The 14,878-nt window shown below is 54.0% G+C and overlaps 2 protein-coding genes across 2 annotated transcripts; one reads left to right on the top strand and one right to left on the bottom strand.

Annotated features, from left to right (window-relative positions):
• Positions 1–7,862: 7,862 nt before the first annotated feature.
• On the bottom strand, positions 7,863–10,690 carry LOC134507156 (F-box only protein 2-like). The gene is made up of 6 exons (XM_063317649.1): positions 10,300–10,690; positions 9,360–9,668; positions 8,945–9,071; positions 8,609–8,704; positions 8,397–8,532; positions 7,863–8,157 (listed from the first exon to the last, which is right to left on the bottom strand). The coding sequence occupies exons 1-6, from the start codon at positions 10,688–10,690 to the stop codon at positions 8,023–8,025; spliced, it is 1,194 nt and encodes a 397-aa protein (XP_063173719.1). The 3' UTR covers positions 7,863–8,022.
• A 601-nt stretch (positions 10,691–11,291) lies between these two features.
• LOC134507060 (F-box only protein 6-like) lies at positions 11,292–14,877 on the top strand. Its single transcript, XM_063317478.1, has 6 exons — positions 11,292–11,402; positions 11,707–11,973; positions 12,368–12,494; positions 13,220–13,315; positions 13,556–13,691; positions 13,962–14,877. The coding sequence occupies exons 2-6, from the start codon at positions 11,715–11,717 to the stop codon at positions 14,106–14,108; spliced, it is 765 nt and encodes a 254-aa protein (XP_063173548.1). The 5' UTR covers positions 11,292–11,402; positions 11,707–11,714; the 3' UTR covers positions 14,109–14,877.
• The last annotated feature ends 1 nt before the right edge of the window (position 14,878 follows it).

Here is a 14,878-nt window from a genome sequence, read left to right as displayed (position 1 = left end):
CACCCAGAGATGCATAACTGTGTCAGGGTGGAAAGAGGGGAAATGAAATTTGAAAATGAACAAGGAGGCAAAAGTAGCCGAGTTGGAGCGAGGAGACGGTCAAGAGGGCACCCTCTCGGCGCTTACCCAAGAGGGCGATGGGGAAAGCAAGATGGAGGCCAATGAAGGTGGGGCAGGGGTCTTCCCCTGGCACTTGTCTGCCCCGAGGAACACCCCTGCCTCGAGCCGAACCCCTCAGCTCTGGCCCTCTCCTTTGCTGCAAGGCCAGTCCTCGGCACCTTTGGCTGCCCACCGGAAGGCCTGATGAGTAAAATGTTGCGTTTGCCTGTGACAAACAGCCGGTTGGGATGAAGAGCCTGTTAAGGAAATTAATTGGCTGCACCCCTGACTGGAGGAAGCCTCTTTTAATGAACATTGTGGCAGTGGATGCGGGTTTTCTACCCCCTCTATCCCCTGCCACGCAGAGTCTGGCAATAGTAGAGGCTGCTGTACGTCTTCATTAGCAGACACTTGGCTTTGTCTGCTTGATTTTTATTTTTATTTTATTTTTTGTATAAAACATTGCAAGCAAAATCATCTCTCATCCGGCCTTCTTCCCCAGCAACTAGGAAAAGGTTCGTAGCTTGGGCATAATTATCTCATCATCTTAGCAATTTTTTTTCCTTCAGGGCAATTAAGGAGCAGCTCATTAAATTTGTAGTTACTGAGCTTCTCAAAACAAGACGGGGATGCATATTTATAAAGGCTTTTCTTTTAAAAAATGCCACCCTGTTTACCTAATGAAGCATAATGAATTTGACAATTCATACATGCTAAGCTGCAAATTCCTAGATGTTCAGAAAGAAGGAAGGGATGATTGAAGACTGGTACGATTTTTAAGGCAACGGGAAGCAGGTTAACCTGTGGCACTCCCTGCCACGAGATGTGGCAAAGATCACCATCTTCAAAAACAGACTGGGTGTGTTAAAGAAAGGGAGCAGGTTAATCTATTTATCTCTCGCCAATTTTATCATCGCAGCCTGCCAACCAGATTCGAAATAAGCTAATGTTATGGGATTAAGTTTAAAAATAGCCAATTTAAGGTAGGAAAAGGCAGGGAAAATAGACTTGTAGGGAGGAAGGAAAGCAGAGAAGGTCAACAAATGTGGGGCGCTCTACCCTCAATGCCCCCCTTCTTTTTAGAATTCTGGACATGCCCACATTTTGGCCCCACCCATTTCCCCACCCACACCTGGCCACCCAAGCATCCCTCATGGGCTGGGGGGGTCCACAGGGCAGGGTCAAAAAGGTCAAGATGGCAGCCATGACCGTGTGATGCATCTTAAAAACAGGCAGCGTTGATGTGCCGTAGGGGCCTCCATCTTGCCTTTTTTGACCCTGCCCTGTGGATACCCCCAGCGAGTTATTTTATTTCTTTGTCAAATTTTTTGCTTCCCTGCCGGCAGCTGAACCAGTTCCGAAGCAACACAGACTAAACTCAAAACCTTTAAAACTCTTTTTGATTTCTCCCGCTCTCTCTGCAATACCAACAGCTTTTCTTTTCTCTCTTCCCCCTTTTCTTTTACAGTACTGTAAATCTAATTACCATGCACTTTAGCGGAGTTAACGGAGGGAAGGGTTGGGATGCCCCCAAGCTCCTTTGCAGCCACCGTTCTTCTCCAGAGGCGTTTGCTAATTTCCTAATTATTTCCTTTTATCTCCCAGCGTTATAGATTTTCCGGGCAGTAAAATTAAAATCAGCCGGAGGAACACGGATGGCTTTTGCCTTTTCTAAGCCCAAAGAAAACGAGGCAGGACTTAAAAGGTCTTCCTTTTTTCCGTCCTCGGCTCTACTTATTTACTCCGTGATTCTGTCCTCCGTCACATTTCCAGGCCACCCATTCAGAACCACGCTGGGCAACAGATGACTTAAAAGCAGAAAACATCAGCTCAACAGCCAAGATCATCGCAAGGCCAAGCGGGCCAGACCGGCAGAGCCGAGGAGCGAAAGCTCTCCCCGTGGGCCCACCCCACACCTTCACCGGCGCTCGGGCAAAGCGGCTGGTCTTTGAGGCTCTGCCAGCGAAGAGCAGAAGAGTTGGGTCTCCGTGCGGATGCTGGTTACGTTGCTTGACGGGTGGGACCTGAGGCAGGCTGACCGGCAGGATGGGCAGACCCCAGGTGGAGAGACAGTCCCCCAGGGCACCACAGGGACCACCAGCCCCTTGAAGAGCACCCAAAGGCTCGCTGGGAACCAGGGCAGCCCCACAGCAGAGGGGCCGCATCAGGACATGCCCATCACCGCTTGCACCGCCCCATCCTGGACTGGCTGAAGCTTCAGAGCAGTCTCCAGGGCAGCCCCATTTGGAGCTCACGGCCCAGATGAAAGGTGAACAAGGCCTGGGTGCGAGGCTGAGGATCCCCCAAGCAGGAAAGGGCTCGGTTGGCACAGGAGACGGGCAAGTCCAAAGGCCCTCCCGGCCACAGCTGCCACCCGCTCCTCCGGCAGAAGCTGTGAGGCTCACGCAGCCCCCAGTTGCATGCCGGCTCCACCGAGGAGGGCGACCTGAACTAAGGATGGGAAACTGCCAGAAAGGGGGTCCCCCACGAACCCAGAGCCGCTCGTCTTGCCAGGGTCCGGCCCGTCGGCTTGAACGCCGGGGCGGCTTCTGACGCTTGTAAACTCCGCAAAGGCGCATCCCAAGTTGCAGGATCGAGATGGGCGGCCGTATAAATTACCGAGACAAAATAAAATGAGGGAGGAAGGAGAGGGAAATGTCCAGTCTAGCACAGGGGCTGCCTGCTGGAGGAAACTGCAAGGCATTCTAGATCGGAGAATATCTAAGTTTCGGAGCTGGTTTCGGCCGGCCGAGGACTTGGTTGTGCCGTGAGGCAGCCTGGGGTCTCGGGGTTCTCCCAGCTTGGGGGTTTTCCTGCAACCTGAGCTACGGATCCTCACCCCCGCAGGGGGTTGGTGGCCTTCCTCCCCCCCTGAACCGCCAGGCCAAGGCCTGCGTCTTGGATGCTTCGGGTGCGCCGAGCCACCGAGCCTCCCTGGGTCCCTCCTCGTCTCGCTTCCCTTCGAGCAGGGCACGTTGGAAGTCTGCAGCAGAGCCAGCGGCTGATTCCGACCCACAGAGGGGGCCCACCTAATTGAAAACACCATCTGTAATTTAAATGTCAGCCCTGAGATGGTTATTAGAGCCCCTCTCATCGCCGTGCCTGGCCGCGCGGTTTCAAAACAAGGCGAGCGAGCGCTGCAAATGGAGCGTGGAGGGAGCGCAGCTACGCAGGGCATAATTCTCCCCGCCTGCTGCGATCTCCATGTTTCTGACTCTGCCCTGATCCTTACGTCTCCCTCCAACTGGCACCGATGCCTCCCCTTGATGCTCCACTTGGGAACTTAAGAGGGGCGTGAAAGAACACCTCTGAACATGTGCCTCTTCCCTGCCACCTCTCAGAGGCCAAAGCTGAGCTTTCCCGGAAATCAGACTTTTGAGATCTGCCGTGCGGGAGGCGGAACCGTGCCCCCCTGCACCCTGCTTCCATGGTTTGGTCTTGTCCTCGGAGTAATCCTTGTTCCTCTCTCGGAAACGCTGTTGTTGGTCATGGAGTCCCCAGCTCTGCTTCCTGGGGTGGTTTCACGGGTAACATACGAAGGAAAAAACCCTGTCAGGTCAGCCACACCACAGGAAACAGCAGGTGCACTTTAGCTGTAATATATTGGATTATTTCGCTTGCTGGCGATGTTAAAAACAAGATTTAATTCCCCCAGCAAGGCTGGGAGAGAAAATCACTTTTCCTTCACCATTTCCCCCCCTTTTTTGGAGTCATTTTTCGTCTGTTGCCAGGGGAAGAACATGGCAGATACTGTGAGCTGAAAACCACAAGCTCCATTCTTCATCAGCAAGGAAAGGGACGGCTCCGAAGCCGTTTTTCTCCCGTTCCTGAAAGCTTTCCTGTTTCGTGGGGTTATCGATTTCTGGGTCTCTGGGACGCGATGGCTTAGATTTTTAAAAATCAGTCGAAAGAGCTGCGGGGGAGGCAGGAGCAGGAATGACTGTCAAAGGCGGAAGAAAGGCAGTGATTAAAAGTTGAGGATGTAAACTGGGCTCAGGGAGGCTGGCATTGTGGCTCTGCTCCAGAGTTTGAAAAATAAAAACAAAAATCCATTACTTGTCATTTTTAGACATCTGAAGCCTGCAGGACTCTGCCCTGTGGGAAGTCTTGGCAGATCCAGCATGCCTCATTAGCATGTTAATTAGCATGTAAATTGAGTTGTCCCACAATGCAACTCTGAGGAAGCTGTTTCTTGCCACTCCTACTTCCTCCCTTTCCCCTTCTTCCACCGAGGGAGAAGCAAGCATGCTGCTCTGCTCTCCATTCATCAGGGCCATGTGCTCAGACCTTGATGAAGGATTCTGCCCCTTTCTTCCACACAGCTCTTGGCAGCTGTAGGGCTGAGGGTTTAGGGCAAACTAAGTACTTAGAAAGAAAAGAAGAACAAAGGAACTTCATCTTTTCCACCAAGATGGATGTAACAGAAGCAACAATAAAGTCAGTAAGAAATTCTTTTACTAATCTTAACCTAATCTGTCTAAGCATGTGATTCTTTATGCTTGGGAGGACTGAGTGTGTAAGATCAATAACCTGGGTTTCCCTGACATGCTCACTGAAGCTATCTAAGATAATATTCTTTTTCTGTGCCAGCTTCTCAGCTGTGTTATAAGCTCTGCTCCATTTCAGTGGTTCTAGCAGGCCACTAAATTGGCTTCATGCCCCAACCTCCGCCGTTCACAAAAAGCAGGCTTGGGCTGAGCGAAAGCAGAATGGGACAAAAACGGGAGCAGCATTGCCAGAGGGTGGGAATGGCAAACCCAAACCGGGAAAATGTTTCCCTCCTTATTCCTGTGATTTGTGTCTGGTGTTGAGCTGGCAGTGGGGGGGGCATTTAGATCTCATGGGACTCCCGTATTCTGCAGTCTCTAAGAAGGGGGGCCAAGGAAGGATTGGGACCCAGCCTGCCATTTGGGGGCGAGAGGAGAATTAATAGGCCTTCCTGACCCGCTAGCGGTCGGCCATTTGGCGTTACTGGCTGTTGGGAACATCCTATCCAAGGACGGGCAGACTTGTCCCCCTCATCTTTCTCCCTTCAGGATTTTGATGGGGAGCATTCTGGGTTGCTTCCTTGTGTAAAAAAACAGGTTATCTCTATTTTGGTCGTAGGCCCCTGTTACCCGTTGTGCACTTCAACATGCTGGACAACCAGGTCTTCTTTGCCTGGGGCAGCCGCAAAGGGTGCAATGGCCGCAGGAGGGACAGATTGGGGGGGCCCGGTCTGGCCCTGAAGCAAAGCAGCCCCCCTCAATGCTCTCAACACTGGCTGCGTGCCTTGCAGCCGGCGCTCGTCGGCGGTCTCTGCCCACCAGCCCGCCAGCCAGGCCCCTCTGCCTGCCCAGTGCCAGGGCCTTGCTCCCGTCCCCTTTGTCTGCACCGCCTCCCACCGCCTGGGCCCTGTGCATTGCAGCCGGCACAACCCCTTCCCTCTTTCTTTGGGTACAGCAGAGCCCGCACAAGATATGTCTAATTGCTGCACAGGAATAATCATTGCAGAGTCCCCCCTCTTTTCCCTTGTTTGTTTTTCCCCAGAAAATTGATTGTGTGGTATTCATTTTCTCAGTGTGAAAGCAACAAATGATCTGCTGAATTAGCGGCTGGCAAACATTCAAGGGTGCCAGTCAAGTCCAAACCGAAAAAGGCAAATTGAGAAACCAGGAGACCGTGAGTTCTAGTCCCGCCTGAGGCACGGAAGCAGGCTGGGTGACCTTGGGCCAGTCCATCTCTCTCAGCCCAAGAGCCAATCAGGCGTGGTAGGAGAGCTCTAGTCCCGCCGGAGGCACAGAAGCCACCTGGGTGACTTTGGGCCAGTCCCACTCTCTCAGCTCAACCCACCTCGCAGGGTTGTTGTTGTGGGGAAAATAGGAGGAGGAAGGAGCATTAGGTATGTTCGCCACCTTGAGTTCTTTATAAAAATAATAAAGGCGGGATAGAAAATTAATTAACTAATTAATTAATTAACACTTCTCCAAAAGACCATTCCAGCTGGCTGAGGGAAAGAAGGAGGGCAGCTGTATGGAAAGGAGGGACCTGGGAGATCATCTACTCCAGCCCACCTGCTGGGGGTTCCGCTTGATAGCCACGTCCATTGGACTCCTGAGCATCTTTCCAGGTCAGTACTACAACAAGGTGCCTCCGCTGGCACATTGCTCTACATAAATATTCAGCTGAGACTCTGCCTTTCTCATAGGATGACACCTCAGGGCTCGTAAAAAGAAATTAAAAACTAAGGAATATCACAGAACCATCAATCCAAAGTCCATTTGGGTACCTTTAAAAACACCGTTGCACCAGGGATAGGACAGGAAAGGGGACCATTCAGAGGTGGATAATAAGGACGAAGATTATTACATCAGCACTATCCAGACAGGAACACAAAATTGGCAAACCATACATTAAAAGAAAAACCCCACACTATATCACCATTGCTCTTAGGATGGCAGACGACTCCTTAACTTTAAAATAATATTAATAAAAATAATACCAATGATAATATCACATTTCGTTACATTTCAAATGAAAAAACGTGTGAAAAAACATGATTTGAAATGAAATGAAAGCTCATAGACAAAAGTGTATAGAAAATTGCAAGGGTCAGAATAGCCTGCCCTCTTGTGGCCATTCCTCGCATCGCAGGTGGAGAAAAATAATCGCAAGAAATAACCCTAATAAACATAATCAGGATGATAATCCTTGCAAATCCCACGTCACCTTCTCCTCTGCGACCCCCTTTTCACGTTGGAGACGGAAAAATGGTGGAAAACCCTTGAAATTAAATTAAAGCCGCGCCCGTAAATGTCTATGGAAAATTGCATGGGACAGAATAGCCTGCCCTCCCGTGGCCATTCCTCATATTGCAGGTGGAGGAGAAGAATCTAAATAACAACAACAGTTGAAATAGTACTAAATATAACGATAAATGCTACATTTTATTTTGTCCTGATGGACTGTCAACCCCTTTATGTGTTTAGAGATTGAAAAGCTACAAGATAAGAACTGGTTTAAGTTAAGGCCGTGTTTGCAGCAAGAGGGAACCAGCCTGGCATGGGACGCCTTCAGGAGCCGCTGAATTTGTGTCTCCTTCTTGCCAATGTGGCCACGTACAGCCTTGCATGCGAGTAGTCAAACTTCTGACTCTTTCCTGGGAAGGAGAGGAAAGGCCCCTGGCATCCAGGGAAAGGCCCTGCCCAGATCTTTGGCATCAGGAAAGACTATGCAATGGAGAAGCTGAAGATTTCATTTCAACTGGCAACTGGGCAGCCTTTTCTTAAACCCTTGTTTGTTTCAGAAGCATGCTTACATTTTGGCGCCAAGAAATAATCCTAACAAACATAATCAGGATGATAATCCTTGCAAATCCCACGTCACCTTCTCCTCTGTGACCCACTTTTCATGTTGGAGACGGAAAAATGGTGGAAAACCCTTGAAATCAAATTAAAGCCGTGCCTGTAAATGTCTATGAAAAATTGCGTAGGGAATAATGCTGATTTTTAAAAGGAGGGCAGGAAGTAGAGACCTATTCCCAAATTTAGTGTTTGAGGAGGTCTCTCTCCCCCTCCTTCCCCTCCAAATTTTGCGGGTTCTTCTCCTTGGCTGCAACTGCTCTGCCACCTTTTGAAACTGAATTTAGGAGACAACTCACCATTTGCCCACCATGAATCTGGAATGGTAGGAACATTCCCTTCGGATTCCCAGCTCTATCTACATTTGCCAGGTATATATGCAGGATCTCGATTTTCCTCAGCCTGAAAAAGGGAAGCAGCCTCTCCATTGCTTTTTTTTTAATGTATGGGGATTTTTTAAAATTTGCATTTGCAAATTCCAAGGAATTGTTTCATAGCGAGGATTTCCTGTAGGATAGGTAGCGGGAGGCCTCTGCGAGGGAAGGGACGATGCCTCGGCCAGGCCGCCGCTCCGAGGGCAGAGCTAAGGCTCCACAAACACCGCGCTGTTGGTCACGCGTGCGCCGTACCAGCCCTTCCAGAAAACCGTGTCCTGGCCTCCATGCTCGAAACGGACGAAGTGAACTCCGGGGCCGTACTCGGTGAACGTGTGAGTGATCTGAAAGGAGGGGAAGGTGAGGCTTGGGTGGGAGCCTCAGAGAAAGCAAAACACAGTCCCTGCATTATTTTTGCCTTTTGGCTGAACATGTTAATGGGTGCTCTCCAAAACGTAGCCCCCACTGATTTTCTCTCCCAGAAGGGGCTGGGGGAGCAGCATCCCACCCTGGAGAGCAGATCCTTGGCCAAGGTCTTTCTCTTCTTCCTTTCCTTCTTGGGAGCTTCCTCCCGAGCACCAACCTCAGCCCAATCGCCTTCGTTGTCCTGGGGGACCGCAATGGTGTCGCTCACAAACTCGGCCACCACGTCTTCGTTGGCAGAGAGCAATTTCACCTTCAGGTTGTAGAGACAGCCGGCATCGCAGCGAGCAGCATACCTGGAGGAGGAAGAGGAGGCCGAGGCAAAGGTGACCCAGGGGGGAACCAGGAACTGGGGGACCCCCAGCCACTCACCAGTCTTTCACGACGATTTTGGGCTGCGTGGTGTCCATCAGCTCTTCCCAGTAGCCTTCTGCGCGCAGGTCAATCATTTGGGATTTACTGCACCAGCTGGGAAGCGAAAGGGTCACCTCAGTGGGGAAGCCCACCTGGAAACATTCGCATTCCAGCTGCTTCCAGGCCTGACGTTCTTTCTATATCAGAGGGACTAGGAGCTTGATTTTAAAAACTAAAGCGGACCGCCTTGGGTTCCATGGGTTTCCTGAGCAATTGGGACACTGCAGCACCCCCACCCTGCAGCACCCCCACCCTCCACCAAAGCTGCCCAGAAGACTTGAGAAATTGACTTACTCAAAAGATGAGACAAAATAGGTGTGGACTTCATCGCTGGGGAAGTCCTTTCCGAAATCGCCAGGCAGCTCTTCGACTTTCCAGCCGTCGCCCCCATTTTGCACGTCCTCCCAATGCTGGAGACCCCCTAAAACCGGGCGGAAAGCGGGAGCCTCAAACGTCCCTTCAGGCCGCCCCAAATATCCCCAAGCTGGGCGGGAGAATGATTCTCCTGCAGATAGAAGGGGCCTCCCCTCGCGTACTTGCGGGGTCTCCCCTGCTGTTCAAACGGCTCCCCTCCGCGGCCTTTGGTCCGGGGACCCCGGAAAGCCTGGCTCTAAGAAAGGAGTCCGGCAGGGGACGGTTTGGATCCAGGCCCATGGTCAAGCGGGGAGAACAGTGGCTGCCCCCCTCTAGGCTGGGTTCGGCCGTTTACCTTCGCCGTTTGGGTTCCTGATTAAATTCCGCTTCCTCTTATTCAGAAAGTAGAGGGTTTGCCAGCTGTCTGCGCCCTCGGCCTCTGCGCCCTCCCCGGCAAAGCCCTCTGCCTGGCATTTCAGGAGCCAGAGGGCCGCCCCGTCCACCAGGGCCTTCCACTGGGAGCAAACCAGGCGGCACTGCAGGACCAGGTCGGTGGCAGGCAGGCTGGCCAGGATCCGCACCAGCAGGGGCTCCGGGAGGGCTTCCTGGGAGGGGCACAGGGGGCAGTTGGACAGAACCTCGGAGGCAGGAAAGTGAATTCCCTCTTAGCTTTGCTCTGTTTTTAAAGTGATGTTGGCAACTGGAATAAACGCCATGGGCCAATTTCAGACCCTGGGAGGGTGCTGGATTTGTCCCCTGATTGCCAGTCGAAAAGCAAGAAAGGGAGAGCAGATGTGCTCCTTCAAATGTAACTTTCCGGCCGACCTAGTTGCCTATCAGGGATTTGTGTTCTGAAAGGGAGGCGAGGACGACTCCTCGGCAGGGCTGCCAACTGAGTGAGTCCCTGTGTGATGCTGAAGCCTCCTCCACCTTGGCTGCCCCCCCCCCGCATCCTGGGGCAAAACCCCTGCAGCAGGAGCCACATCAGTGTGTCCCAGTTCCATCCCAGAGTCTCATCCGGCAGGATTCCTGACCTTGAAGCCCCCTTTCCTCTCCCTCCCAGCAAGAAAGACCAAGAAATCCTGCACTCTTTTAGCTGCCTTTGAGGCATCCCCTGCAAGCGCCCGCCCTTTCCTGAACCCCTCCCCGAGGAAGAGACCTGCAGATCTCCAAAGCTTGCACAGTTGCAAGCACCGGGGAGGGGAGAGCTGGATCCTCCTGGGAAAACGACCAGCCCGGCCGCCGGAGTTTGCAGGCTCGAAAGGGCAAGAGAGAGGGGGATCCGGAGCGCTTACCATCGGGGTGCCCCGCGGGCGATGCCAGGAGCTGCAACGGGCGAGGGCGGCGAGTGACACAGCAGCAGCCTCTCCGGGAGGCCGACCGGAGAGACTCCGCCCCCCGCCCCGGCTGGGCTGGGCTGCCTTGTCGCAGGCAAGTAACTCCGACGGGACGCCGGCCAGGCGAGGCGAGGGCAGCGCGCCTTTGGGGGTGCTGGTTGGCTTGCGGGAGCCCAGGCGGGGGCCGGGGGGGCGGCGCGCCCCCGGAGTGCGCGAGGAAGCCACTTCGAGGGTGTGTGAGGGTGTGAGTGACTTGGCAGGAACTGGCCAGGAGGGAAGTAGCTAGAGTGCTGGAGGTTTCCACGCTCTTAATTGGGGTGGGGGGGCAGGGAAAGACACCAAGGACCATCCCTGCGAAGGGCTTGCCACTATCAACATCCCAGTTCGGTCACAGTCCGGGGATTTCCTGCTGGTCCCCCATCCTTCCCCTCCTAACCGGGTCACCCCGCCCAGCCTTCCGGATCAGCCAAGGTGAGTCAGGGGCTGATCACAATCGGGGTATAAACAGGGCGAAGCGAATCCTGCGCGATGGGAGCCCCCCCCCCAATTTCATTTGCCCTGCTAATGAAGCCCCGCGGATGCCTCTCCTCGGGGAAAGGGAAAGGGCGCTTTGCACACGCTCAGAAGCGCTCTTTCAGGCGTGCCGTTGATCCAGCTGGGCGGATTCTCCGTGGCCGCGGGTCTCACTTTGGTCTGGCCCTCCTCCGCCGGTCCCTGCCCCGCGGGGGCTGCAGCAGCGGAGAAGAGAAGGGCGGCGGGGCGGGGCGGGGCGGGGCGGAGGAGGGAATCCCGGCTGCTTTGCATCCGATGACGCGGCCGCCGGGCCACGCCCCTCCCGCTGGGAGGTCGCTCCGGGACGCCCCGCCTTCCTTTTCTTGGCTCCTCCTCCCGGGAGGCTCCTGGGCTTGGAGCGGCTGCCCGAACCCGGAAGCGCCGCCTCTTCCCTCTCCTAGCTCTGCGGGCCCCGGCGGCGGTTCAGACTTGGTCCTGCAAGGCGGCGCCCGCCGGGCATCTGCGGCGCCCCTCCGGCGCCCCTGGAGGCAGCCGCCGCCTTCCTCCGGGTAGGACGCGGGGGGGGTGCGGGGTGGCCCCGAGGCGGGCGGGGCCGCGCAGGAGCGGGGGCCAGGGCGGCGGCGGCCCCACCCGTGTCCCCGTTGGACGGTTCCCGGGCTCTTCCCCACTCTGCCGCCGCGTGGGAGCTCCGGGGAGGGTCGGCGGGGCCGTCCAGCCGCTGGAGCCCCCCGCCCGCCCGCCTGCCCGCCCGCCTGCCCGCTTCCGGCACAGCCTGCCCCCTGCTTAGGCGTGGCTCGGCTAGACTGCTCCTGGCCAGGGGGGTTCCAGCTGGAGAAACTCCTCTCTCGGCAGCCGGCGGGATGGCGAGCATCGCGGCCCTGCCCGAGGACGTCCTCATCGCGGTGCTGGTGCTGGTGCCGGCGCGGGACCTGGTGCGCCGCTGCCGGCTGGTGTGTTCCCTGTGGCGCGGGCTGGTGGACCTGCCCTCGCTCTGGCGGCGCAAGAGCCAGCGGGAGGGCTACTGGCCGGAGCCGCCGGGCCGCCCCGTCCCGGACTGGAGAGTCTTCTACTTCCTCTGCAGCCTGAAGAGGAACCTGATCCGGAGCCCCTGCGCCGAAGGTGGGCCGGGCTGTCGGACCGCGGGTCCCCGCGAGGAACTCCGGGTGCGCCTCGGTGGGGCGGGAGCGGGCGGCCCTCTGTCTTTCCGGAGGATTTTCCCTGCAGCTCCTGGCCAGCCTCGCCTGCTCTCGGATAACACTAAGCAGAGCCAGCTTTGCCTTGTCCTTGGATGGGAGACCACCAGGAAATCCCCCCGGGTTGCCAAGTGCCTGAGAAAATAAAAAATATCCTGAAAGAAAGCTGTGCCACCAGTTCCACAACGCCGCCCAGAAAAGTTAGCCTATTTTAGGGCATTCCCTCCCGGTTTTGTTTTCTTCCCCCCTGAAGTGTTCGAAAAGGGCTGAAAATCCAAACTGCAGTAGGGGATCCTTAGTGTTCCTCTTTCCTGCTGCAGAAGGCTTTGATCCCTGGCTGAAAGAATCCGACGGAGGCGACCAGTGGAAAATCGAGCAGCTTCCCGGGGATCACGGAAGGAACTTTCCACACCCACCCATTCAGAAATACTTCGTGACTTCTTTTCAGTGAGCTACGGGGCGTGGGGGTCCCTGCCTTTTTGCAATGGGGGGCGGGATCCTTTTCCTGATTATGGGTGTGGCCGTCAGAGCACAAACAGGTCTCGTTTTCTTGAGCTTTAGGGAAGGGTGAACGATGGCGGGTTTTCCTAGATGCAGCTCTGAAACCTGCAATCGCTCAGCTCTTAAAGTTCAGCCGTTGCGGTGCAAAGATTTGCACAGGATGGGACATTGGTCCTTTTGGTCATTGTCAAAAGAGAGCAATTTGAGAATTGTTTGTTTGTTTGTTTATCAAATTTGTCACTCCCCATCTCCTCCCATCAGAGGGACCCTGATTGCCATTTTGCACTCCACATGGAGGCCTGTAACAACCTGGAGTAAAGACCTGGCTCTGCCATCTTGCATGGGGGGGGGGGCGGTGAAGAGGGGTGGCCAACCCTGAAGTCGCTCCCTGGAGTTTAATCAAGAACTTTTACCAGCCATCTTTTGGAACACAGTATTTATTAAGAAGACTGTTCTTACTACACTGTTTCATTGTACAGTATTTTAATTAATGTGTTATTCCTGTTTTATGTAACCTGCCCAGGGTCGCTCTCGGAGTGAGATGGGCAGGGAATACATTTTATATATGATATGATTGATATGATATGATATGATATGATATGATATATATATATATATATGAATGAATGAATGAATGAATGACAAACCTGTGACTTTCTGCCCCCTCCCAGACTTTGCCTCAAAAGCCAGCTCATCACCTTGAGGGATCACGGCTACTGGGATGAGCTGATGGACAAAGCCAGGCCTGACATTGTGGTGAAGGACTGGTGAGTGCCGGGGGGGAAAGTTTAAGAAAGTGGGAGCAAAACCAGCAGGTGGGCACAGAAAACGGCACATTCAAAGCAAGAGGCAGAATCTTGCGTGCAACCCGTTTCGTGTTTTGATCTAAAATGGACATCTTGCCCCCCTACTGCCTACTTGCTCTGACCTACCAATACTGGAAGGACTCTGCTTATTGGTCTCTTTTAGGATTTGACGTCCTCTTGTTCTGCCCCGCCCACCCCCAGGTACGCTGCGCGTTTTGACTGCGGCTGTCGGTACCAAGTCTGTGTGAGGCTCCTGTCCAAAAATTACATCGTTCTCCAGGAGTTTATGCCCGAGGACGTCGTGATCCAGCAGTGGAGTGATGCAGAATGGTGCGAGGTAAAGAAGAGGGGTGGAGCAGAGCCCCTTCCTGCCAGCCGCATTCAGCCGTTGGCATCACTTCGGGGCTGGGGAGTTATAAGGTAGGGTATGTAACCTGCAGGATGTGGGGCCTTCAGAGCAAGGAAGGAGCTGATTGTTGGTTTAAAAATTCTCTCCATGATTAGGAATCGGATTAGTCTGAATCTTGTCATGGACTGGGAATCGGGCAAAATGCAGTTTTTTCACCCACCTCTCTCTCTCTCTTTCCCTCGCTTCCCATTTTCCCAGGTTTCGTACACTTTTCACAACTACCCTTCGGGAGTCCGTCACATCTTGTTTAAGCATGGGGGCCAAGATACCCAATTCTGGGCTGGCTGGTACGGTGTCAGAGTGACCAACAGCAGCATCACCCTGGGCCCCCAAGTGGCAGATTAACGAAGAGTCGAGGCTTTGGTTTGTGTGGAAAAGGAGAGACGCAAAGCCCTTTTCTTCAGCCCTCCCTCATGAGGCTTCCTGCCAGCTTCTCATGGGGTGGAAGAGATTACTTGGCATCATAAAGTTCAAGGAGAGAACCTGTTTTTCTAGCTGGCAACCATAACATGGATTCTTACGATGCCAACTGGTTGGACCAATTTCCTGCCCAGGCACACTGATTGTTTGAGCCTGGATATCAGTTATGAAATCTTTTCTGGTTATTTTTTTAGGATGTGGCCTTGCAAGGAGTGGGGGCAGGGGGCACCCTCAGGCTGTTTGTGTAAACCGTCCCTTTGGGCTGTGGCCTTTGCATACCTGCTATAGGAATCAATCCAAGCTGAGTGGCCAGCTGTTAAATCAGTGGTCAGCCCCAGGTGGCTGTCCTGGGAACTTTGAGTCCACTCCAGCTGGGCTCTTCTGCCATCTCGTGTGATGACTACAATTCCCATCATGCCCAGTAAATGGCTCTGGGGAAGGCTAGTCCAACACGCTTGGAAGCTGCCGGATTGAGGCGAGTGAGCCTGCCTTTTGGCCTGGGGGGGAGGACATGTAGAGACCCCCCCGGCCTGAATTCTGGTCACCTCCAGGTGCCCCTGCAGGTCCACCAGGATGTTTTTCTGCAGCTCAGAAAAGTAAATGCGTAGGAGAGACGCCGTTGACTGTGAGTAATGGTTATTTTTCCTTGCCTTTTTGGCAATGTCCGGAAAGTTGTATAACTTTGGCACCTAATA

The sequence above is a fragment of the Candoia aspera genome, chromosome 18, assembly GCF_035149785.1.
Source record: "Candoia aspera isolate rCanAsp1 chromosome 18, rCanAsp1.hap2, whole genome shotgun sequence".
Lineage (NCBI taxonomy): Eukaryota > Metazoa > Chordata > Lepidosauria > Squamata > Boidae > Candoia > Candoia aspera.
Note: the sequence above shows the minus strand (reverse complement) of the source record. Positions and strands in the feature narration are given on the sequence as shown.